Below are 26,007 nucleotides of genomic sequence, written 5' to 3'. Positions count from 1 at the left end.
GAGAAATATGTTAGAATAGTACAGGACATGTATGAGAGCAGCAGAACAGCAGTGAGATGTGCCCGAAGTCTGTCAGAAGAATTTAAGGTGGAGTTAGAACTCCATCAAGGATCAGCTCTGAGCCCATTCCTGTTTGCTGTGGTAATTGATGGGCTGACAAATGAGGTTAGACTGGAATCCCCTTGGACCATGATGTTTGCAGATGACAATGTGGTCTCCAGTGAAAGCCGGGACCAGGTGGAGGATCAATTAGAAAGATGGAGGCATGCACTGGAAAGGAGAGGAATGAAGACTGGCCAAAGTAAAACAGAATATATACGCATGAATGAGAGGGTCCAGGCTCCTGGGAGAAGAGATAGCGAAGGTGGACGACTTTAAATACTTGGTGTCAACAATCCAGAGCAATGGTGACTGTGGTACAGAAGTGAAGAAACTGGTCCAAGCAGGTTGGAACATCTGGCGGAAGGTGTGTGGTATTCCATGGGATTAAAGAGCATCCGCGAGGATGAAGGGCAAAGTTTATAAAACAGTGGTGAGGCTGGCCATGATGTATGGATTCGAGACGGTGGCACTGAAGAAACAGGAAGCAGAACTGGAGGTAGCAGAAATGAAGATGCTGAGGGTCTCGCTTGGTGTGAAGAGGTTGGATAGGATTAGAAATGAGCTCATTAGGGGGAAAGCCAAAGTTGGATGTTTTGGAGACAAGGTTCGAGAGAGCAGACGTCGATGGTTTGGACATGTTCAGAGGCGAGAGAGAGTATATTGGTAGAAGGGTGTTAAGGATGGAGCTGCCAGGCAAAAGAGTGAGAGGAAGACCAAAGAAAAGGTTGATGGATGTTGTCAGGGAGGACGTGAGGACAGTGGGTGTTAGAGAGGAAGATGCACGAGATAGGCTTAAATGGAAAAAGATGACACGCTGTGGCGACCCCTAACGGGATAAGCCGAAAGAAAAAGTTATACATACTGTATAAAAAGTGATATGGTGTGCCATAAATCGACAATTTCATCTAAAGCCGTCATTTTTAAATTATGTTAAACCAGAAATGATGCTGGCGTCGCTCCCGTTTTTTCCTCGCATTCTAAATTAATCAAATTTTGATTTAATAAAGGGTTGGGAACCTGCACAATCGGTAAATGGTCATGAAAAGATTCAAAGAATGTGGAGAAATCTCTGAATGTAAGTTGCTTGGCCAAAAATCAATATTGGAAGCTCGTGACCTTTGATCCTCAGGCAACACTGGATTAGAAACCATTTTGGGCTCAGGGAAATCTGAAACAATTCAGTGCCAGGTGAGACAGTTCGTTGCCCCACACACAAGTTAAAGCTATACCATGCAAATACCAGATACCGGGTTCCCTCGCTACTTCGCACATCACTTTTTGCGGATTCAGTGCTTCACGTTTTTTTCTTCTTCACTGTATTGCTGAATTTTGCTCACTTCGGAGGATGGATTCATTCTTCACACATTTCTGAAAGACCCAGTTCGTCATGAAAAATGGACTGCACAGGTACAAAGGACAAGAGTTTTGTGGGTTCCAAATTACAGGTAGGTGGGTATAGAGCTATAAAAAAAAAATAATTGGGGGGGGACTAATTTGTCTGTTTATAGCATATGTAACTTGTGAATTTAGCATAAATCCCTTGGTCAAACCAGCAAAATATAACAAAGCACTTGTATTGCGTTTAAGACGATTTAATCACACACAATACAAGACAAAACAATAACAAAATAGAACGACGAAAACAGTTTAGTAGCGTGTAACACGAGCTAACTAGCCAAATGATGTATCTTCTAAATAGGCGAATGTTATTTCCAGCGAATGATCCGGAAAGGTAGTGTGGTGTCCGTGTAATTGTATACTTGTCCGAAAGCAGTAGTATTAATAAAAAGCTCCGTCAATAGTCATTCTCGTCCTTATATAACATTCTAGAAATCCGCGTCAGACGACATAATGGAGTCCTTCTCTGAGAACGTGTCAATGTATCGATGTGGCGGGGTGCATTTTGCGGTGGCGTGAGGCACAGTTCGTGGTGGGCGGGGCGCAGTTCGTGGTGGCCCAGGGTGCCATTAGCGGTGGCACAGGGCAGTTTCCCCTGACCCGAAGGTGGGCGGGTCGGCGTCTGAAAAATCTGAAAATCGCTCTTGTTCATCTGCCATTTGGATTCGGTACAGCAGGTTTTCAATGTGAGGGATCCAGTGTTATGTCTGGACATGACGTCACAATATGGCCGCAACTGGGCTGACGAGTCATACTTTCGCAACTTTGTGCTTTGATAAAATGCTGCCAGCTCACTTTTTCCGACTCGTATTATCATCAAAGTGATTCAAATTATGGTGCCACGGTGGAACAGCTGGAAAGCATTAGCCTCACAGTTTTGAGGTCCTGGGTTCAATCCCGGATCCGCCTGTTTGGAGTTTCCATGTTCTTCCCGTGCCTGCGTGGGTTTTCTCCTGGCACTCCAGTTTCCTCTCACATTCCAAAAACATGCAAGATTAATTGGACACTCTAAATTGCCCCTAAGTGTGATTGTGAGTGTGGCTGTTTGTCTCTATAAGCCCTATGATTGGCTGGCAAACCGTTAAGGGTGTACCCCACCTCCATCCCGGCTACTGCTGGGAGAGGCTCCACCACTCCCAGCGACTCTTTTGAAGATAAGTGGGTAAGAAAATGTATGGATGATTAATATAAGATGTAGTTTTGATAACACCTATTTTAAAATGTAAATTTTGGTGTCAGTGGCAGTTTAAAGTGGGACTGTCATCCCTATAAACATTCTAAAATAGATATTGTAATGAAAAATACATAGTATTCACTTCAATGTCTATACAAAAAAATAAATGTGAGCGGATACTGCGTCATCCATGCGCAAAGTTCCGCAATTGAGTGTCCCTCGACATCCAAGTGGTCGCCATATTATTCGCATCCTTTGTCCTTGACATCATTGCCACTTCCGCCTTTGAAAACCCACAGTGCCTGCTACTATGGTAGCCGAACAACAACAGATTTTTCCGACACCCCTTCTGACACCGAAGCTCTTTTCGAAAAGGACAACACCAAACAACCGAGTGAAGTTACCGGGGCAATATTATACTATTGTTTCGATCCCTCAGGACAATATTACACTATTGTTTCCAGCCATATTCAGATGATATGATATGAGATATAATGATTCACAGCAAAACCGCATCCCCATCCGATCCACGTCCGCGGCCGGTGTGGCAGATTTTCGGCGCCGTGGTGGCATATAATGGAGCCGAGGTGTGCTGCTTTTAGAGGGTTGTTCACAGCCACCGCAGTACGCGATGAACACTATCGAGACGAGGCTGAGTGAGACATTGTTGGCTGGGCGACGCGCACATCGACACATTTCACACGCGGATCTTTTGTTATGTGATGAGAGAGACCGATTACGTGGTCCACCCCAAACTATTTTTTTTTTTAAGCTGTATACACACCTACCTGTTATTTGGAACCCACGAAGCTCTCGTCCTCTGCACCCGTGCAATCCATTTTTCACAGGGTCTCTTTCAAAGTTATGAAGGGTAATTCCATTCTCCCGAGTGTTCAAGCAATGTCCAGCAATGCAATGAGCCGGCATTTTGGCTAACGTGAAGGAACAACGAGCTACCTTCCCGGAGGTAAAATTAATGGAAATAAACGAGTCCACTGGGTCACTTCCTGCTTCTTCTTGAAAACAAATCACTCGAGAGGATTTTCATGGCGGGAGTTACAAAAAGCTCTATACATCAAAATCATGTTTTGTGGTGAAAAAACATGGGACCATATTGGCTGTGGGTTTTTCATTAATAATATACTGTGGTGTTTACATAATTGACCTGCGGGACCTCAAGTTGGGTTGTGGAGTTCCGCACGGACTGTTTTTGTTGTTGCACTTCCGGAGTTAGGAAGTAGTTAGACCTGAGACTGTTTCCGTATACAGGGTCAAACCAGCGCACCTGGACGTTGCCCAGCCTTTGGGGTTGGCCTCCCCGCGCGCCGAGGTCGTCCCCCTTTGCCCTGTGACCCTGCACCTGCCAGGATGCCCTCGACCCCACCTTGTCCCTTGACTCAATGGACAGTGCGACCCCGCCTACCTCAGCCCCTGCAGTGCACACCCGCCGGGGTCGGGTCATCATCCCTCCACGGCACAGGGATTTTGACTATGGGTGAATTCTGGAGGGACTTGTGTGGTGTTTGCATAATTCACCCGCGGGACCTCGAGTTGGGTTGTGGGGTTCCGCACGGACTGTTTTTGTTGTTGCAATTCCAGGGTTAGGAAGTAGTGTGTTCCTGCCGTTATGCGAGGAGTCCGTTGATGTCTTCCAATCAAATAAGGTTTGTTCCTGTGTTCGACACTCCGCCTCAGACTCCTTTTCTTCGGCGCTACAATACCAAAAATCATCCATTTCATGACAATCCCACTTTAAGGATGACATGACTGACCCAGAACAATGGACCTTTCCGACATGTCAATCACTCGTACAATAACAGGCAATCAGATAGCCGCATTGTCTTAACCCATGGCTTGTCCCACCCCTCCTGCAGCCATGTCCCACAAACAACACTGTTTGTCGGTAGCGTGCGTTTTAAAAAGTTAATGTTAGGAAGAAAATAGTCCTCAGATGCGCTTGGGGAACATGCAATTCTGACAAAAGATATCCTGCTAGGTTACAAGGAGCTCGATTGATTAATTTTTCAAAGCCTAAAACACAGTTGGTAAAATGTCTCCGATGGATTAAAGCTTGTGGAAGACCTCATGTACAACTCATTGTGAAAAATATCAACAAACACAAGGCTGTGTGTTTGAAGGTAAGAGAGCAGAGAAGTATCTGCTCTGAGTTTGATTTCATTATTATCAGTGCTTTATACATTGCAGGAGAACAACTTTCACTTTGTTAGTGTAACACTCACTTGCTGAATGACGCGTAATGTTTTATGCCGACGAGTCGGGTTCGTGATACGTAATCGCGCAATGTCATGCAAGAGAAATTTCTATTTGCCCATTTGTATCGCATCAAACTTTTAAGACGGGTTACTGCGTTCCATTATGACCCAAGTCAAATGACTACACCCACTCACTTATAAAGACTACAATGATATTACTGGTGATCTCAAGTAAAAAGTACTCACCCTGATTTACATGCGCAGTACAGTTTCACTATTTTATCCTGTTGGATTTCAACATGAAGTTTGTGAGGCACCAACCTTTTTAGCATCTATCACCAACATTTAGCTGTAACTCTCACATTGTGTCCTGCTCCATCCAAAATCTTACTTGCATGAACATATCTGTAGGAATAATTGTGATCATAATTATCATACATTTGCTTCCAATAAAGAAATGCTTTGCTCTGCCCCTAGATAACGTGGCAGCCTCCTAGCAGGAGATAGCAAGAACAAAAACATCTAATCATCAGAACTGTTAGAACTGCTGCCTGCTAAAGATAAAAATAGAGGAATCACAGCCCACATCAGCCAAAATCATGATTGATGATTGATACTAAGATGGTAAATCAGTCATGGTGGCAGGAACAAGACTGACTGACAAACTAAATGCATTGCACAAGGAATGGAACCCACCACCCACGTCATTGCACAAACAAACTGGACAGGAGTGGAAGAGGTGGGACAATTTTTATAGGTAGCACAAAATGTTTCTGATTGGACAGAAAAAGAACCAGATTTGGATTAGGATGACTGAGCTGTCCAGAAAAATCACCTGATTAGACAGTATTAAACAATCTGACACCACATGCTGCTGTATTGACAGTGGTATCACAATCTATACAGACAATACTGGAAAAATAGAGAAATAGTGGCAACGACAGGGAAATGAGTGACACATCCAGAGCTACTACAAAATTTGCTCATAGCAGTTCAATTACCAAAAGAAATAGCCATATGTAAATGTGCAGTACACACATCAAATACAGACAAAGAATCATTAGGAAATGGATTTACAGATAAAACAGCAAAAGAAGCAGCAAAATCTTTATGGGATTAGCTGACCATGTGACAAATGAAGACATACTTTGAGATGATGTGTTAAACAAAATGCAACAACAAAGCTTACCAGCAGAACTAAAAATGTGGAAAAAATAAGGTACTACATTACAAAATGGGAATTATGTCAGCACAGATACAAAAAAAAAAAAAAAAGAAAGAAAAAAATTCTACCAAAAACATTTTTTAAGTGGGCGGCAATCTTGGGCCATGGGAAGTCTCAGGTCTCAACAGGGGGAATGGTAGCCCTGGTACAAAGGCATTTCATGATCCATGGATTTAACTTGTATGCAAAAAAAACTTTTTTTTGTAGGGCTTGTTTGATCTGTGTGCGACATAATCCACAAGGGAATGTGCATCTAAAACGTGGTCAGTTTCCTCAAGTTACACATCCATTCATCCCATCATCCATTTTCTTAGGCGCTTATCCTCACAAGGGTCGCCGGGAGGGCTGGAGCCTAGCCCAGCTGTCAACGGACAGGAGGCAAGGTACACCCTGACCTGGTTGCCAGCAAATTGCAGTTCACATGGAGACAAACAGCCGCACTCACAATCACACGTAAGGGCAATTTGGACACAATGATAGATTTAGTCTAACTATACATACATTACAAGCACGCAAGGGTCTCATTCCATTCAAAACACTGTTTGAGAGACCATACAAATTACCAATATTGTCCACACAACGAGAGATAGACAAATGATGAAGGAAAAAAAAAAAAAAAAAAAAAAAAACCACACAATGGGTCCCTTTCAGGCGTTATTAACAACCCCAATCAACTTAAAAAAATGCAAAAAGGGGTACTTGAGTTCATTTGTTCATTGTAGGAAAGTTTTTGCTTTTGAAACCATTGTTAACACAAACAAAACTCATTTGTTTTTATTGGCCACTTGTAACATAGCTGTTCTCATTCCCACTGCCAAGGTCGCTGTAGTCCGGTTACACATGGGAGTGAGACTGCTGTCATAATGGCAACTAAAAAGTTAAATTTTACTGTTGGGTGTTGGATGAAAATGCTACCCGTTTTTTTCATTTTTCTCTTCGAGTGGTACCTGTGGGAACCACTCAAGGTCCCACCCCCCAAAAAAAAAATAAAATAAAATAAAATAAAAACAAAACAAATTGGATAACTACATACAAAAAACGTGTCCAAAAGATTGTGTTGTTTGCACAGATCCAGAGATAATACCAATGCTATTAATTGATAACGAATGCAAAAAAAAATATAGAAATAAAAAAGTTGGGGGATTCTGTGTATCCATTAACTTCTCTTAAAAAACAAAGTAACTGTTTTCTAATGGCGCGTCACTAGGAAATTTCACATGCATCAATTTGATAGGACGAGAAACAAATTGGGAATTTTATCAGCATTGATGTGTAAAACCATTTTTGTGCCACTGTCATGGTGGTGTGGCAGTAACTGTCTTTTTGATTTTTTTTTTAACGCCAATCCCAGCTAACTTCGGGCAGCGGCAGACTACACCCCGAACTGGTCGCAGTGCAGATGTCGACACCATCACTGAGCGGGAATCGATCCCACGCTGCCTTCACTCGAAATGTCCCTCTGAGGGAAACCCTAACTACAATGTGGCCCGCAAGAGAAATGAGTTTGACATCCCTGCACTACACCATCAAAAAAAAAAAATGTAACAAGTTACTGTGCTTTAATAACCTGATTACTGCCATTTGTTTATTCATCCTGTCTGTTTATGAATTAACATCTACTGTACATGCAGTTTTACCCGAACACTGCCGTAGACTGAGCAAGAGCTGAATGACATGGACAAAATGGCAGAAACACGTGGATTTACCTTTCACACTGTAAAAGGTCATCTCAGCTGAGTCACCCAAGGGGAAAGGTGAGCAAAGACCAGCATACGGTGGGTGCAGATTTATAGTATCTGAAAATACCTGAAGGCTGGTGAAGATTTAAAAGACACTTGACTCATTTAGGGGTGACTTGGTCGACATGACTTCAAAATGGGTAAATAATATGATAGCATGTTGGGCTGCAACATTGACAGCCGTAATGATATTTTTGTTCATATGCTACTTTTGGACACCTGTAAAGCTGACAAAAATACATAACAGAACCAATAATTATACTCAGTCAACTATGGCTACCACACAAGATAAAGAGGCGCAACCTCATTTCAAATAACTTTGGTAAACAACTATGCGGGAGGCATGAGGCATGAGAGGAGGACTCCATGTGTGCCTCCCAGTGAATCAGTTCAGCACTTTTTCAATTCCTTGGCAGAGTCTAATTGCTGAGGATTCTATCCTTGGGCTTATGCTAAATAAAAAACCCCACTTTCTTCTCACCATTTGCCAATTTAATGCTACCTTAAACCCGAATGCCATACAAAAGAGTACGTATACTATTAAGGGAGTATTTTAACCGAAAAAAAAAGATTATGATCATCTTTTTTTTTTTTTTTACAAATAGGAAACAAAACTGTTTTTTATTAATGTAGAATGTAGCTAACAAGGTAAACAATAGTTACATGCATGGGGCCCTAGGCCACTAATGTGTGTCATTCCAACAGAAATCCCAACACAATGTACCCTGGAGGTAATGACTAAAACAACTCCTAACACCACTTGTCAGAAATGGAAAAGTGTTTATCCAACAATTAAGGCAGTAAATGATAAACCAATATTTTCTACCAATGTTGCATTGGCTAATTTCTCCTGTGTTAGCTTTACAGGGACAGATTTTAAGGTGGGAACTCTCAACAAAACATGGTGTCATGATATCCATCTACAAACTGCCCCACTGCTCCCATGCAGTGATTTGTTGTGGAGGTGTGTTGGTCAAAAGTTGTATGACATACTGATAAACGCAGCAGGTATCACTGCTCTTATCTGTGACTGTTTCCATCCAAAGCAGAGGATATACAATTGGCCGCATCCATCTTTGGACCTCCCCTTGGGTTCTCCCGAAGGCGACGGTCCTCTTGAAAAGATAGAGATCTGACATACATTGATGTAAATGGCATCCCAACTGCATACCAGATGAGTATTAATTGGTTAACGAGATTGCTGCAGGATGGGAATCCATCTTGTTATGGATAACGCTGAATAAAAACGTTGACAGAATCAACTACATACATTACAATGTACAGAAACTAGGTAATTATACGGAAGCAGGCTTTATTGCCATAAGGGAACAACCAGCTGCAATCTCACTCATGACGTTCCAGAACCGCATAGCGGTTGACATGCTCCTGGCTGAGAAGGGTGGCGACTGCTCAATGTTCGGTGACCAGTGTTGTTTATACCAAATATCACAGCACCTGATGGGTCATGCACAAGAGCCATTCAAGGCCTCTGTACCCTGAACCACAAGATGAAAACTTTCGTTTCTTCATCTCTCTCTTTCTTAGCTTGCTTTTTGACTGAAAGTCAGTGTCGTATTTGTCATGCAGTCCTAAAATGCCATGCTACAGTTCCCTTCTTTGGTAACGCGATGGCAGACTGGCAGATAAATAATACACATTTCAAAAGTGTCATGATGAAAAAATACTCATCCTTCCATTCCATATGAAAGTGGTAGGTTTTCCACTTCTTCCACTCCCCCACTCATTTTTATACATTTAAGTTTCAGTTGAGCCTCCTAAATTGGAGGCCTACTTGCTAGCTTGCTCGACTGCGCCGTTATGTGAACATGTGCGGTGACATATCAGAAAAGGTCAGATTGGTCCAATAGATTATCAATCAGGAGAAATTTCATAGTGAGGATGATAGGTCAATATCTACATTTTATTGTCATGCCATATACCCACACTACCTCTGTGATTGACCAGTATATTGAGATCGATGTATTGGGCACAACTGAATCAAGAAAAGGGATGAATGACAGACTAACGTATTTTTATTTTTTTATTTATTTACAAGCACCCATGCGATCGACATTACCTCTGCGACTGACCAGTATGTCACGATTGACGCATAAAGCACCCCTGCTCAGGGTTTGTACACTTCCAGAGAATCCAAATTCCATGAATTGGCTTTGCGTGTAATCAGCAGGGACATGGACATGCTTTTACAAAGCTATTCACCTTTGAGTTTGCTTACCCTCGACTGTAAAGGACGGTCGTAAGTGGATTCTTATCTGCTGTGTTGTAAGAGTACTCTACAGTTCCGAAGGCTCGATGCAAGCAAGCCATGGGCTTCGAACTTGCCTACAACCCAGACTAATCGACCAACACGGTGTAAAAGCCACTGCACATGTAGTCGTCACCAAAAATTATACAGTATAGTGACGTCGAGTCTGAATTGATTGTAGGGTGAACATCCTCATGGCAGCAAAATAACGCTCGAGAGCAGGATTTTGATTTGATCAGATTTTTATCTGTTATGAAGGGGAAAAAAAATATAGATTCTTTTGGCTTGTCCCATTAGGGGTTCCCACAGCGAAAGTACTTGAAGAGTCATGTTCTCTGAGGTTTCTATTGAGATGGTATGCCGCTTAAAGTTCTGCTGAAAATCGGATGAAAATATTTCGTTCTACTTAAAAGCCTGCAATTTTTTTTCGAGATGATAAAGTATGTCCCATGGTGGTAACTATCACATATTGTGGTTTATGTTTGTGAAATATTACGTGAATAGAGGGAATGCACCTATGTCATAAAATCACATGATTTTCATTGCGCCGCCATGTTGCCGGTAAAAAAAATGCATTGTTGAATGTTAATTCTGTTAAGACCAAACGAAAATGTCTGAAAGCATGACACCCAGAGTTTTGTCCGATACCGTGGTGGTGGTGATAAAACAAAGGTACGTGGAAAAATTAGAGTAACTTGACTGTTAATACACTTCCCTATCTTGGACAGCTCTATCTATGCACGTATCTGGTGAATAAATTGTTGACATTTACACAAAAGAGTTTGAAAGCGTATAAAAGTCAGGATGTATACAAATACTTTGATGCCTGATGGGTCATAGATGTCGTGTCCTGTAGAATTGAATGAAATGAGCCTCGTCTTGTGATGACAAAGGTAAGTTGCAACTTGCAATACTAGATCTTGTAATCTATATTTACTGTACCATAATGTAATCCAATTTGCATAAATTAGGGCATTAAATCTTGCTATGATTTTGGACGAAGTTATTGGTGGTATAGAAGGCCTCACGGTTTTTTTAAACCTGACAACAAATCTAACTGGAGTGTTTGAAGCTCAGACTTTATTATGCCTTTAATGAAGCAAAAAGTATTCATTGACTGATCTTGCTGTTTTTGAAACATTCTAATCATCCATATCCCGTTTGTGGAAAAAAAAAAATTAGGATAGCTCCGTAAACCTCCCTGTGACAGACGGTTTAATATTTTTTAAATACGCATTATTCTCAAATGAGTCAACTTGGCATTATAAATACTTCTGAATACTTTGAAATTGACAAGAATAATTCCTACCTGAAATTTAATGATCACTACATAGGCGTGTATTCCGTTGGGCACCATCCATCCCATTAAGTTGCCGAAATACATCGATCTTCTCCGCTGGTATTCTACACAAAGGTATTTTGAAGAACTCTCGTCTAATCTCAGAACCAACAGCACAACAGGTCTCACAACACTGTGAAAAATCTGTTACGGTCCAGTGACTCACTCTCGGAACCGAGCAGCTAAGCTTTGATTAGCAAAATGGTGTCGTTAACAAAAGGGGACGTCGTGCGCACGATCTCTATACTTCTTTAGTATTTTCAAAAATGCCTCTTTTCCGTCTATTGTAGCATGTGCAACAGCAGCAACACTGCTTGTTGGGTTGACCCTTAAAATTTAAATACACTAACCTGACACTGAGATTTTCAGACGATTGGGAACGGTTGCTGTACCGCCTTGGCAAATTAATTTTCACCGGAGTCAACTCTCCGATGGAAGAAGTTGGAAATTGTCAAATTCTTCGTCTTATCCTTCAGTTTCCTTGACATTGTTATGTGTTTAGCCGACTTCATATGACCTCGCAACACACCTTCCCATGTTAGATAGGTTAATCAGTTTACCGCATGAAGAACATTTTGCTGTATGAATGTCGCAAGGTGCCAGCCACCTCCGGAACAACTCTTTCTAACCATGTGTCGTTGAATCGGCAATTTCCCGGCATATCCGTAACTGGAAGCTTTGTTTGTTTCACCAAGCTCAGGTGCGCACTAACTCCACGCTTGGATGAACTGTACAAAATGACATCACTTCGAGAAATTTTGAGAAACCGGAAATGCACAAGAGTTATCGGTCTACGCTTAACAGGTTTATTGTTTTAATTAAAACACATGATAAAAGAATATTATGAGCTGCAACAACAAAATCCCATGACATTCCCTGACCCAAGCCAATTATTTTTTATTTACCGGACTTTCCAAGATCTGGAAATTGCAACGTTTCATCAAATGATAATCCTGAAATTCCCTGACCTGTAAGAACCCCATCTGCTTTATATACATGATCAGGGTTTTTGAGGACTATCCCTGATCAGCGAGTTTAAAAAAAAAAAAAAAGAAAAAAGTCAACCACTCCGGTCACATAATGGAAAAATGACCAGTTCATCTCCGTATGTATTAGTCTGTTCCATGGCTGAAAAAAAAAAAAAAATTGTTCATCTATTTATTACTGAAGCATCATAACAGAACAAATGAATCAGTTTGACCAATTATGACAGTAAAAAAAGATCATCCCATTAACATAAATTGGTCAATTCTATTCTGGCCAATAAAATCGGAGTAGTCTAGTATGTGATATGGGTGTGACGGAATATACTTACGGCCTTTGTAGCAGCAGGCAGAAATCTATCAAGATAGGAATCACATCCTAAACATAAGCATGAGAATTATCAAAATGAATATGACTTGAGCAAAACGCCGAGTAAAAACAAAGTTATTGAAGGAAAGATAATACCAAAACTGTCTGAAATCATATGACGTCTATCAAGTACATGCTTTGATTTCAGACCTTACCGTAAACATCAGGCATAAGGATTTCGGCAAGTATGGTAACCGATCTTTCGGTTCCGTTGATTTTTGTCCTGGGAAACGGTGGGAAACGATTTTTCGGTTCCCATTAATAATGCTCATGGGAACCGGTTTTTACATGTACTTCAGAATAAAGCCTTAGCAGGCATGAGCATTTTGTCTTTTACGCTTACCAACCGACATGTTTGACTAGCATTTGAGTGACCCGGATATGAATAACTCGACCTTGCGCACGCGTAGTGCAGAAGCGGAAACCGCTGCTGTTTGTAAACCATACTGACAAAGCTGGGCGTTTTAATCATTAAAAATAAAAGGGGTTCATGTAGGTTCGTGTTATACAGATTGTTGTATTTCGTTAAAAACTTGTTTTACATTCCACACATGGGCGAATTTTATTAAAAGTAAGCCCTGAGATCTGGGAAACGGACTTTCGGTTCCGTGTTTTCTCAGGCTGGGTAACGACACGTTAACGGAACGATCGTTTCTGTGAAATGCTCATGCCTGAAACATGATTGTTTAAGCGAAAAATTAAACAAGAAAAGCCCAATTGTCTCGAGTCAACTTTTGTAGATGACTTTGATCTGGATTACTGAGCATAAACACACCACAAAAAAAATAAATTAACAAGCACATTTGTCTCTTCCCTCCTCGAGCCGTCACCTTATCGTGGTGGAGGGGTTTGTGTGTCCCGATAATCCTAGGAGATAAGTTTTCTGGGGCTTTTTGCCCCTGGTAGGGTCACAGATGGCAAAAAGGTCCAGACAAACTACGACTTCAAAACCCCAATGGAAAACTGGAGTACAAAAATTGGATCTCAGTTTCCCATGCCCAGACGTGGGTCACTCCCCTCTCTGGAGCCAGGCAGGGAGGTGGGGTTGGAAGGAGAGTGCATTGTTGGCTGGGCCTGGGGATCACTGGGGCCCCTCTCTGAAGCTAGGCCTGGAGGTGGGGCATGAAGGAGAGTGCATGGTGGCTGGGCCTGCACCCATGCGGCTTGGCCGGGCACAGCCCGAAAGGGTAACATGGGTCCCCCTTCCCATGGGCTCACCACCTGTGAGAGGGGTCATAGCGGTCGGGTGCGAGGTGAGCTTGGTACCACTAATCTTGAGAGGGGTTGGACTCAGTTCCACTCTAAAGTTGCCCACCGTGAGAGAGGCAGAGCACGTGTGGGTATGTATACCTATTGCCCCCCCCTGGGTCGGGACCAGTACGTTGGAGTTTACCCCGGTGGATGAGAGGGTAGCTTCCCTCCGCCTGCGGGTAGGGGGAAGGGTCCTGACTGTTGTTAGTGCCTGTGCACCAAACAGCATTTCAGAGTACCCACACTTTTTGGAATCCTTCGGGGGAGTGCTGGAGAGCGCTACCTCTGGGGACTCCATCATTCTGCTGGGGGACTTCAATGCCCGCGTGGGCAACAACAGTGAGACATGGGAGGGCATTATTGGGAAGAACAGCATCCTCGATCACAACCCAAGTGGTGTTCTTTTACTGGACTTCTGTGCTCATCACCTTTCTTGTTCATAACGAACACCATGTTCGGGCATAAGCGTGTGCACATGTGCACTTGGCACCAGGACACCCTAGATTGCAGTTAGGTTGATGATTGACTTTGTGGTCATATCGTCAAACTTGCAAGATCATGTCTTGGACACGAGGGTGAAGAGAAGGGCGGAGCTGTCAACTGATCACCACCTGGTGGTGAGTTGGCTCCGATGGTGGGGGAAGGTGCCAGTCCGACGTGGCAGGCCAAAATGTTTTGTGAGGGTCTGCTGAGAATGGCTGGCAGATTCCCATCAGAAGGAATATCAACTTCCAGCTCCGAAAGAACTTTGCTCATGTTCCGGGGGGAGGGGGCGACATTGAGTCCGAGAGGACGATGTTCCCCGCCTCCATTGCTGAAGCGGTCGACCAGAGCTGTGGCCGTAAGTCGGTCGGTGCCTGTCGTGGCCACAACCTCCGAACACGTTGGTGGACACCAACAGTGAGAGATGCTGTCAAGCTGAAGAAGGAGACTTATCGGGAATTTTTGGCCTGTGGGACTCCTGAGGCAACTGATGGGTCCCAGCTGGCCAAGTAGAATGCAGCTTCGGTGGTCATTGAGGTAAAAACACACGAAGCCATGGAGAACGACTTCAAGACGGCTTTGAGGAAATTCACGCGTCCGGCGTCTCAGGAGGAGAAGCAGTGCACCGTTAACACTGAGTATAGTGGGAATGGGGCACTGCTCACCTCAACTCAAGATGTTTTGTGTCGGTGGAGAGAATACTTTGAAGACCTCCTCAATTGCACCAATACGTGCCATGAGGAAGCTGAGTTTGGCTTCTCTGAGGCGGGTTCTTCTATCTCTGGGGTTGAAGTCACCAAGGTGGTTAAAAAATTTCTTGGTGGCAGGGCCCCAAGGGTAGATGGAGTTCCTAAAGGCTCTGGATGTTGGGGGCTGTCCTGGTTTACACGCCTCTGCAACATCGCGTGGACATCGGAGACAGTGCCTCTGGATTGGCAGATGGGGTGGTGGACCCCCTTTTTAAGAAGGGGGACCAGAGGGTTTGTTCCAACTATAGGGGGATCACACTCCTCAGCCTCCCTAGTAAGGTCTATTCAGGGGTGCTGGAGAGGAGGGTCCACCTGGAAGTCGAATCTCTGATTCAGGAGTAGCAATGTGGTTTTCGACCAGGCCGTAGAACAGTGGACCAGTTCGGCCAACCAGTCTACATGTGTTTTGTGGACTTGGAGAAGGTGTTCGACTGTGTCCCTCGGGGAGTCCTGTGGGGGGTTCTCTGGGAGTATAGGGTAACGAACCCCCTGATATGGGCTGTTCGGTCCCTATACGACCAGTGTCAGAATTTGGTCAACAGTGCCAGCAATGGGATGAGAATCAGCACCTCCAAATCTGAGACCATGGGCCTCAGTCGGAAAAGGGTGGTATGCGCAGTCCGGGTCAGGGATGAGATCCTGCCCCAAGTGGAGGAGTTCAAGTATCCTGGGGTCTTGCTCAAGAGTAAGGGAAAAATGGAGCGGGATATCAACAGACGGATCGGTGCAGCCTCTGCAGTGAGGCAGACTGGGTCCGGAAAGAGGGAGCTAAATAGAGAGGCGAAGCTCTCATTTTACCAGTCTACCTACATTCCTACGCTCACCTATGGGCACGAGCTGTGGGTCGTGACTGAAAGAACAAGATCCCGGATACAAATGGCCGAAAAGTGTTTCCTCCACAGGGTGTCCGGGCTCTACCTTAGAGATGGGGTGAGAAGCTCGGGCATCCGGGAGGGGCTTAGTGTCAAGCCGCTGCTCCACCGCATTGAGAGGAGCCAGATGAGGTAGCTGGGGCATCTGATCCGGATGCCTTCCGGACGGTTCACTGGTGAGGTGTTGTGGGCATGTCCAACTGGAAAGAAACCCTGGGGATGACGCAGGACATGCTGGAGAGACTATGTCTCTCAGCTGGCCTGGGAACGCCTTGGGATCCCTCAGGAAGAGGTTGAAGAAGTGGCTGGGGAAAGGGAAGTCTGGGTCTCCCTCCTGAAGACACTTCCCCCGCGGCCTGGCCCGGAGAAGTGGCAGAAAATGAATGGATGGATGGACATTGGTATCTTTTACTGTAAACTGAGTCGGATAAAATTATTCAGCTATTACGCTTTTGGGCTAACAAAATTACCATATCAAATTAATAGATTTTTCTGGTGAGGATTTTATTGCTCACTTTCCCCAAAAGCAAACACCAGGTCACCACTTTTCTCGATATCAATTACATTAGCATTACTCATTCGTTCTTAGGACTATTTAATGTGCTTACGTGAAAATGCTGCTCCATCACTTGGATTCTCCCTTGTTCTGGGCACATCTTAAAAGTATGATCAGCAAACTGGAAGAGGATCTCTACCATCTCCACCAAGACATTGAATCGGATTAAAATTATAATGTCAATAAGAGACAAGTTGCCGTCACTGTGATGGTTTTCATTGCATACCTTGTCACCAACAATTCCCTTTCTTTTCAACGGCTCACCACAAAGACCTGGAGAAAACAAACGTTGACATGAATTATTTTCACATTTACTTTATCAGTTATACTTTGGCTTGCCCTGTGTACACCTCTATGTGAGGGACCGTAACAGATATATTATGAATAATGGGACTGGTTTGCCCAAGAAGAGGTAGCCAGTTTGTTTCACAACCGCAATGCAGACATCGCTATCATTTCTGGATTACTGCATGCCAATAGGGATGCTATTTGTGCACGTTTGAATTTCTGGCCAATGGGTGTACAAATTATAAAGTTTGTAATTTTATCTGTCTTAAATAACAGTATATAATATGTACATAAGATCTCTTCCCCCCTGGCTATGTGTCAAACTGATACTGTGTAGAAAGTGAGCTCAACAAATTTCAATTAAAACACGAGGGGAATTCAAGTTCATGTTTTTATGGAAGACCAGAAAAAAGAAAAAAGTGGGTATAATAAGAATATTAAACACCACCCCCCATGCCCAATTGCTCTCAACCAACCACTCAGCGCACCTCACCGACGGTTATTGCCCCCACTATCCCCGGAAAGCATGGTAGCCCCAACCATGAACAGAGGCTAACACAGGAGCCCGTCGTCACCCAAAATGGGTCACAGTCTGCCAAAAGTAAACCGCATGTTTCGTGCCTGTCATGAGCAACGACAAGTGAGGGTGCCAAGAGAGGGAAGAAGGGACGGCCGCAAGGGGCGGAAGGGATGCAGGCCCCAGGAGACAAGCCCAGAGAAAGCCACCCTATTACTCTGGTTCCCCAGTCCCAACCATAATACCTGTACCATGATTGTGTGTGATTGGTTGAAGTCCATTAAAATTGGAGACACTGATGAGAGTGAGAATGATGATCCATAATCCTAACCCAACCAGCTCCTCAAAGGATGGGGGAAAGCAACAGCAGGCCAGAGTGCCCGGACACCTGGTCAAGCTTCTTCCTCACTGCCCCCACATATGGGTGCAAAATTGGAGGACCAGCAGTCCAGAGAAGAGCTTCGGGGGTGTCAATCGCCAGAAAGTGCGGGGACACCTGGTTCAGTTTACACCCCAAGGGGCTACTCCTACAACAAATGTGACACATTAACACTGTACAAAGCCGGCAAGGCAGACAGTACTTGAGAGAGGGGTGACAATTACGACACCGCAGGGTGAGAGAGAGGACACAGCCACAAATGCAGCAGCACGGCCCCCAAGCGCCCACGCGGAGAGTGGAATGAGTCTGGATTGGGGCCAGTGGCCACTTTCCTGGCACCCAAGGACTGAGAGGTGGCCTGAGAGAAATACCCACGAGGAGGGCAACAGGGGCATAACCAGACCCAAAAGTAGGAGGAGGAAATGGGCCCAACATTGCAGATCCAGAAGGATATGGGTTAAAGTACAGTATATGCAAGTGATCCTATGGTGTGAACATGGGTCTAAATTTATAAGCTATGATATAGTCATGTTACGTTACATTTACATTACAAATCCCATTTACTGTACGCCATTCTTTGCCAGCCAAATAAAATAAAGAACTTTTCGGAGGAATCAGAAACCTGGCGTTTGAAAACTGAGGAAAGTTTCTCACTAGTGCTATAGTGATGTACAATGGCAAAGAGCGTGAAAATAGGTGGCTGGCGTGTTTTCAGTACAATGAGTTATTTGTTTGAATATGAACATCCCATTTTATGCAAACTATGTTGCGTGACAACCTCTGCAGTAACTTGAACTGGATTAGCTGGAAACTGTTGGGGGAGTGTCACTGACAATGTCTTCTTTTCCTTTCGGCATGTCCCGCTGGGGCGTGTAATCTCTTCAACTGTGCTCAAAAACAGACCACGCTGACGGTGAAAAACCTGTGGAGCGCTCCGGCCAATGTGGCTCACTTTCTGGACCTTGATACGGAATAACAACTGTCGTACTTGGCTCCAACAACAACAACAACAACAACAACAACAGTGTGTCATCTTCTTCCATCTAAGCCTATCTCGTGCATCTTCCTCTCTAACCCCAACTGCCCTCATGTCTTCCCTCACCACATCCATAAACCTTCTTTTTGGTCTTCCTCTAGCTCTTTTGCCTGGGAGCTCCATCTTCAGCACCCTTCGAGCAATATACTCTCTCACTCTCTCAGCTTCCACCACATGGTTCTCTGCTATACCACTGCTCTACCTTAATCTTTCTTCCCACCACCAGAGTCATCCTACACACCACCATCCTATGCTGTCGAGTTACACTCTCCTCTACCACAACCTTACAGTCTGTAACCTCCTTCAGATTACATTGTCTGCACAAAATACAATCCACCGTGTGCTTCTTCCTTCGCTCTTGAAGGTCACTTTATGTTCCTGCCTCTTCTGGAAATAAGTGTTCAGTAATACCATTTCCATCCTTTTTGCAAAGTCCACCACGAAGTCATGCCGGACTTACCATCACTTCTTGATCGCTCCTGTTTCCTTCATTACAATCCATTACAATCTGCACCAATCACAACTCTCGCTCTGTCTGGGATGCTCAGAGCTACTTCAACTAGTTCCTTCCAGAATTTCTTTTTCAACACTAGGTCACATCCTACCTGTGGGCCATAGCCGCTAATCACATTAGAAATAACACACAATTTAAAATTTCCACCTCATCACTCAATCTGATATTCTTTTCACCTCCAAGACATTCTTAGCCACTCTTCCTTTAAAATCACCCCTACTCCATTTCTCTTCCGATCTACTGCATGGTAAAATAATTTGAAACCCTGCTCCGAACTTACTACCTTTACACCTGCTCTCTGGATGCACAATATACTTCTTTCTCCTAATCATCATGTCAACCTACTCCTGAGCTTTTCCTGTCATAGTCCCAACATTCAAAGTCCCTACACTCAGTTGTAGGATCTATGCATTCCTCTTCTTCTTCTGCCAATGAATCTGATTTCCTCCTCACCTTTGTCTTTGAACCACAGTGGCTGAATTCCCATTGACGCCCTGCAAATTAATGGTGCAGGGGATGGGCGTTGTTAACCCGGGCCACGACTGCTCCAGTATGGTATTTTTAGACGAACACTCATATTTGTTTGGCACAGTTTTACACCGGATGTCCTTCTTGACGCAACCCTCTGCATTTATCTGGGCTTGGGACCGGTTAACAGATTGCACTGGCTTGTGCCCCCATCGGGCTGCATTTGTCATTGACAATGTAGTTCTTCATATTTGTTCATAGTAATCATTCATGGATTTCACCTACACTTTATCCATCACCCAGCCTCTTCTGTTCAGCCTGTATATCCAACCTTTGGGTCACATTCTTCCGAATTTTAATTTTCACGATCATAGTTATGCAGTTGATAAACAGTTATATACATCATTGTCTCCAGATGACTATAGTTCAACTGAGGTGGCGTGTCAATGTCTAAAACAGACAACTGGATGAACTGAACTTTTTCTAAATGAAACCACAACAAAACTGAGGATTGCTGAAAATAAATACCTGCTTACGGCCATGCTACCCTGAGAACGCCCGATCTCGTCAGATCCCGGAAGCTAAGCGGGTTTGGCCCTGGTTAGTACTTGGATGAGAGACCACCTGGGAATACCAGGTGCTGTAAACTTCTCTCCCTGGCTAAATACAGGGGGGTTGCGTCAGGAAGGGCATCTGGCGTAAAACTGTGCCCAACAAATATGCGTTCATCTAAGATGACACGCTGTGGGGACAAGCCGGAAGGAAAAGAAGAAGAAGGAGGCTGTAAATAAATACCTGGATCCACTATCTTTGATACAGTACAGTTAGTGGCAAAACAAAGATCGAGTCTTTTGCCACATATTAATTTTACAAAATGAGAGTGATATCAATGCCTTGAAAAAATTATCTTCCTACTTCATGATATCTTTCTTTTTGAATATTTGCCACATTCAAAATGAAGAGTCTGCACTTTTCAAGCTGCTTGCAAGATTTAAACGTCTCACCACCTCTTCCATTCTGATGCCTTAGATGTATGACTATGCTGTGGTTATCATACTCCAACATTTTTTCCTTCTGCCATGTGGTGATTGATCCTGCTCCATGTTCTCCCAATCATCTGTTCCATATCCACCTCCAACATTGGCTCCTTTGCAGACAATGACTGCAGTTGTGAAGCTATCCTGTACATTCATGCAGCGATGCAAACTGAGTGGCATCCCTTCTCTGCGTTGTGATTGCAACTTCGATACGCCTTGACACCACCCTTTTACCGTTATTTTTTTGCCCTTTTTATGTACTGTAAAGCATCTTTGTGTGCCCAGAAAAGTGCTTTATAATTTATGATTATTATGACTCACCAACCACAGCCTTAGCTGTTCCCTCATGGAATGACCAAGCCAGGGAGAGAGCTTCAACAAAATGGTCCTGCTTCAACATCAAGTCAATGCGCTGAAACAAACACAGAAACAAAATTAATCAAGTCCACGAAGGACAGGGGAATGCATGAAAGAAATTAAAACTAAATTACCTCTCGCCAAGTTCTGAGAGTCACAGAATGAGCTGACTAAAATAAAAGAGAAGTGGGACAGAATAATGTCAATATCGTTAAGAATAACTGAAACGAGCCCATCCAAAAAAAAAAAGTTAGCATGGATTAGTTTTTCCAACCCGGGGTCCAAAGTATAATAGGGGATTCTATGATTAAATTCAAGTAATCGTACTTTAGGGTCAAGTACAATAAAGTGTATGTCAATTATGTATTACAGGAATTACTATGCTCTAAGTGAAAATTCATGAAATTTTATACTTTATCAATTATCATGAATTACAGCGATTCCAGTCTGCATTACAACCATTGCACATTTGTCAAGCACACGCGGTTCCGCAGATTGCACCTGCACACCAGCAAACAAGATGACCGAATCAAATTATTACACTGCTTCTCAAAAGTAAAGGAATATTGCCAAAGAAAATTTGATAGAAGGAATGGCCATTTCAATAGTTTGTTTCGAAAAACTTTTATCTACATTAGTTCACCACACAGAGTAAAAAATTTACAACCTGTATTTCATATAAATATTTAATGTAGAAAGGGTGTAATCAGCCTTTGGCACAGTTTAAGTTTTATTATAGCCAAAATTGTCTATCTCAATCTCTTGAGATCCTGTGCAATTCAGGGTTTCTGTTCACTCATCTTCCTTTCAACAATACCTCATAGATATACAGTGGTGTAGAAGTGAGGCGAGTTTGTGAATCAAATACTGTTATTCCATGGCTATGAAACCACCTGTTGGTAGTGTTGTCTTTATATGAAGGTGCCAAATCCTGCTGGCAAATAAAAAACAGGAGGAGCTAGCATCAGCCACCAGCAATCCAAAAACATTGCTAGAAGCGAAAAGCATGAATGGTTGCTTCTACGAAATCCAGACGAGTCTGAATACTTATGGCTGCAAAATTTCAGTTTTTCTTTTTTAATCTGCAAAAAATGAAAATTTGTTTTCTGCCAATATGGGGTGCTGAGTGTATGTATGTCTTTTGGCTTGTCCTGTTAGGGGTCACCACAGTGTGTCACCTCAGATGAACGCTCATATTTGTTTGGCACAGTTTTTACACCGGATGCCCTTCCTGACGCAACCCCTCGAATTTATCCGGAGAGAGAGGTGGAGCCTATCCCAGCTAACTACAGGTGAAGGCAGGCTACACCCTGAACTGGTCGGCAGCCAGTTGCAGGGCAGATCCAGACACCATCACCGAGCGGGAATCGATCCCACGCTACCGGCACCAAAGGCAGGTGTGTGTACCACTACACCATCAGTGACTGCAATATGGGGTGCTGAGTGTACTTAGATGATTTTAGCAAATGGTTGAAATATTTATAAGTGTGAAAATTTTGAGGAATTTTAAATATTCTCCGGACTCACTGTACATCCGAAGGAGGGGTCTGAAATTTTCATCGTAGGTGCATGTCCACTGTGAGAGAGAGAATCTAAAAAGAACAATCCAGAAATCAGGACGAATGAATTTTTTAACGATTTATTTGTGTGATACAGCTGCAATTAAGTATTTGAACACCTGCCTATCAGATAGAAATCTGACCCTCAAAGACCTGTTAGACCATCTTTAAAAGTCCACCTCCACTCCATGTATAATCCTGAATCAGATGCACCTGTGTGAAGTCGTGAGCTGCATAAAGACACCTGTCCAACCCATACAATCCGTAAGACTCAAACTTGTAACATGCCCAAGACCAAAGAGCTGTCCAACGACAGACAAAATTGTACAACTCCACAGGGCTGGATGGGGCTACGGAGAAATTGCCAAGCAGCTTGGTGAAAAAAAGGACCACTGTTGGAGCAATCATTAGAAATTGGAAGCTAAACATGACGGTCAATCTCAATCAGAGTACAGCCCCATCCAAGATATAACCTTGTGGGGTATCAATGATCCTTAGAAAGGTGAGGAATCAGCCCAGGACTACACGACAGGACTTGGTCAATGAACTGGAAAGAGATAAATTCATGCATGGGACGGAAGGTTACCCTGCTTAAACCAGTACATGTTAAGGCCCGTCTTAAGTTTGCCAATAACCATTTGGATGATACAGTGGAGTCATGGGAGAAGGTTTTGTGGTTAGATGAGACCAAAATTGAACTTTTTGGTCATAATTCCACTCACCGTGTTTGGAGGAAGACGAATGATGAGTTCCATCCCAAAAACACCATCCCAACTGTGAAGCATGGGGGTGCTAGCATTATGCTTTGGGGGTGTTTTTCTGCACATGGGACAGAACGACTGCACTGTATTAAGGAGAGGATGACCGCGGCCATGTATTATAAGATTTTGGAAAACAACCTCTTTCCATCAGTCAGAGCATTGAAGATGGGTCGTGGCTTGGTCTGTCAACATGACAACGACCCGAAGAATACAGCTAGGAAAACCAAGGAATGGGTCCGTAAGAAGCATATCAAGGTTCTGGCATGGCCTAACCAGTCTCCACACCCAAACCCAAGAGAAAATCTTAAGAGGGAGCTGAAACTCTGTGTTTCTCAGCAACAAAACAGAAACCTGCCTGATCTAGAGAGGATCTGTGTGGAGGAGTGGGGCAAAATCTCTCCTGCAGTGTGTGCAAACCTGGTGAAGTACTTCCTCCTTTCCTTTCAGCTTGTCCCGTTAGGGGTCGCCACAGCATGTCATCTTTTCCATCTTAGCCTATCTTCTTCATCTTCCTCTCTAACCCCAACTGCCCATGTCTTCCCTCACCACATACATAAACCTTCTCTTTGGTCTTCCTCTCGCTCTTTCGCCTGACAGCTCCATCCTCAGCACCCTTCCACCAATATACTAACTCTCTCGCCTCTGAACATGTCCAAACCATCGAAGTCTGCTCTCTCGAATACTGTCTCCAAAACATCCAACTATGGCTGTCCGTCTAATGAGCTAATTTCTAATCCTGTCCAACCTGCTCACTCCGAGCGAGAACCTCTACATCTTCATTTTTGTTACCTCTAGTTCTGCTTTCTGTTGTTTATTCAGTCCCACCGTCTCTAATCCGTACATCATGGCCGCCCTCACCACTGTTTTGTAATTTGCCCTTCATCCTAGCAGAGACTCTTCTGTCACATAACACACCAGACACCTCTTGCCAGCTGTTCCAACCTACTTGGACCCGTTTCTTCACTTCCTTACCACACTCACGATTGCTCTGGATTTTTGACCCAAATATTTGAAGACCTCCACCCTCGCTATCTCTTCTCCCTGTAGCCTCACTCTTCCCCCTCCACCTTTCTCATTCACACACATATATTCTGTTTTACTTCGGCTAATCTTCATTCCTCTCCTTTCCAGTGCATGTCTCCATCTTTCTAATTGTTCCTTTGCATGCTCCCTGCTTTCACTGCATATCACAATATCATCTGCAACATCATGGTCCAAGGGGATTCCAGTCTGACCTCATCTGTCAGCCTATCCATTACCACTGCAAACAGGAAGGGGCTCAGACCTGATCCCTGATGCAGTCCCACCTCCACCTTAAATTCTTCTGCCACACCTCAGGCACACCTCACCGTTGTTCTGCTGCCATCATACATGTCCTGTACTATTTTATCATACTTCTCTGCCACACCAAACCTATGCACGCAGTACCACAGTTCCTCTCTTGGTACTCTGTCATAGGCTTTCTCTAGATCCACAAAGACACATTGTAGCTCCTTCTGACTTTCTCTGTACTTTTCCACGAGCATCCTCAAGGCAAATAATGCATCTGTGGTACTCTTTCTAGGCATGAAACCATACTGTTGCTCGCAGATACTTACTTCTGTCCTGAGTCTAGCCTCCACTACTCTTTCCCAAAACTTCACTGCGTGGCTCATCAACTTTATTCCTCTATAATTCCCACAGCTCTGAACATCGCCTTTGTTCTTAAAAATGGGAACTATAACACTTTTCCTCGATTCTTCAGGCATCTTTTCGCCCACTAGTATTCTGTTGAATAAGTTGGTCAAAAACTCCACAGCCATCTCTCCAAATTGCTTCCACAACTCCACCGGTATGTCATCAGGACCAACTGCCTTTCCATTTTTCATCCTTTGTAGTGCTTTTCTGACTTCCCCCTTACTAATCATTTCAACTTCTTGGTCCTTCACACTTGCCTCTTAAACTCTTCTTTCTCTCTCATTTTCTTCAGTCATCAACGTCTCAAAGTATTCTTTCCATCGATTTAGCACACTACTGGCAGTCAACACATTTTCGTCTATATCCTTAATCACGCTTACCTGCTGCACATCCTTCCCATCTCTATCCCTCTGTCTGGCCAAGCTGAAGAGATCCTTTTCTCCTTCTTTCGTGTCCAATCTGGTGTACATGTCTTCATATGCCTCTTGTTTAGCCTTTGCCACCTCTACCTTCTCTCTATGTTGAATCTCAATCTACTCCTTTCGCCTCTCCTCAGTCCTCTCAGTGTCCCACTTCTTCTTCGCTAATCTCTTTCCTTGTATGAGTCCCTGTATTTTGGGGTTCCACCACCAAGTTTCCTTCTCTCCTTTCCGACCAAAAGACACACCAAGTACTCTCCTGCCTGTCTCTCTGG

The 26,007-nt window shown here is 43.7% G+C and overlaps 1 protein-coding gene and 1 pseudogene across 14 annotated transcripts in view; one reads left to right on the top strand and one right to left on the bottom strand.

Annotated features, from left to right (window-relative positions):
- The window catches only part of vps8 (VPS8 subunit of CORVET complex), a 235,964-nt gene that overhangs the window by 116,768 nt on the left and 93,189 nt on the right, over positions 1-26,007 (bottom strand). For all 14 annotated transcript variants that reach the window (XR_009797466.1, XR_009797467.1, XR_009797468.1 and 11 more), the window contains 5 exons: positions 21,451-21,486; positions 21,281-21,371; positions 16,947-16,993; positions 16,773-16,862; positions 12,772-12,818 (listed from right to left, as the gene is read on the bottom strand). Coding sequence is in view for 11 of the 14 variants with exons in the window: in XM_061837413.1 (XP_061693397.1) it covers positions 12,772-12,818; positions 16,773-16,862; positions 16,947-16,993; positions 21,281-21,371; positions 21,451-21,486 (311 nt within the window). In the remaining 3 variants the exon portion in view is untranslated. The remainder of the gene's footprint in view (positions 1-12,771; positions 12,819-16,772; positions 16,863-16,946; positions 16,994-21,280; positions 21,372-21,450; positions 21,487-26,007) is intronic.
- Positions 20,453-20,571, top strand: LOC133510303 (5S ribosomal RNA; annotated as a pseudogene).

Source organism: Syngnathoides biaculeatus, chromosome 12 (genome assembly GCF_019802595.1).
Source record: "Syngnathoides biaculeatus isolate LvHL_M chromosome 12, ASM1980259v1, whole genome shotgun sequence".
Lineage (NCBI taxonomy): Eukaryota > Metazoa > Chordata > Actinopteri > Syngnathiformes > Syngnathidae > Syngnathoides > Syngnathoides biaculeatus.
The sequence above is the reverse complement of the archived record's forward strand: the minus strand, read 5'-3'. Positions and strand labels throughout refer to the sequence as shown.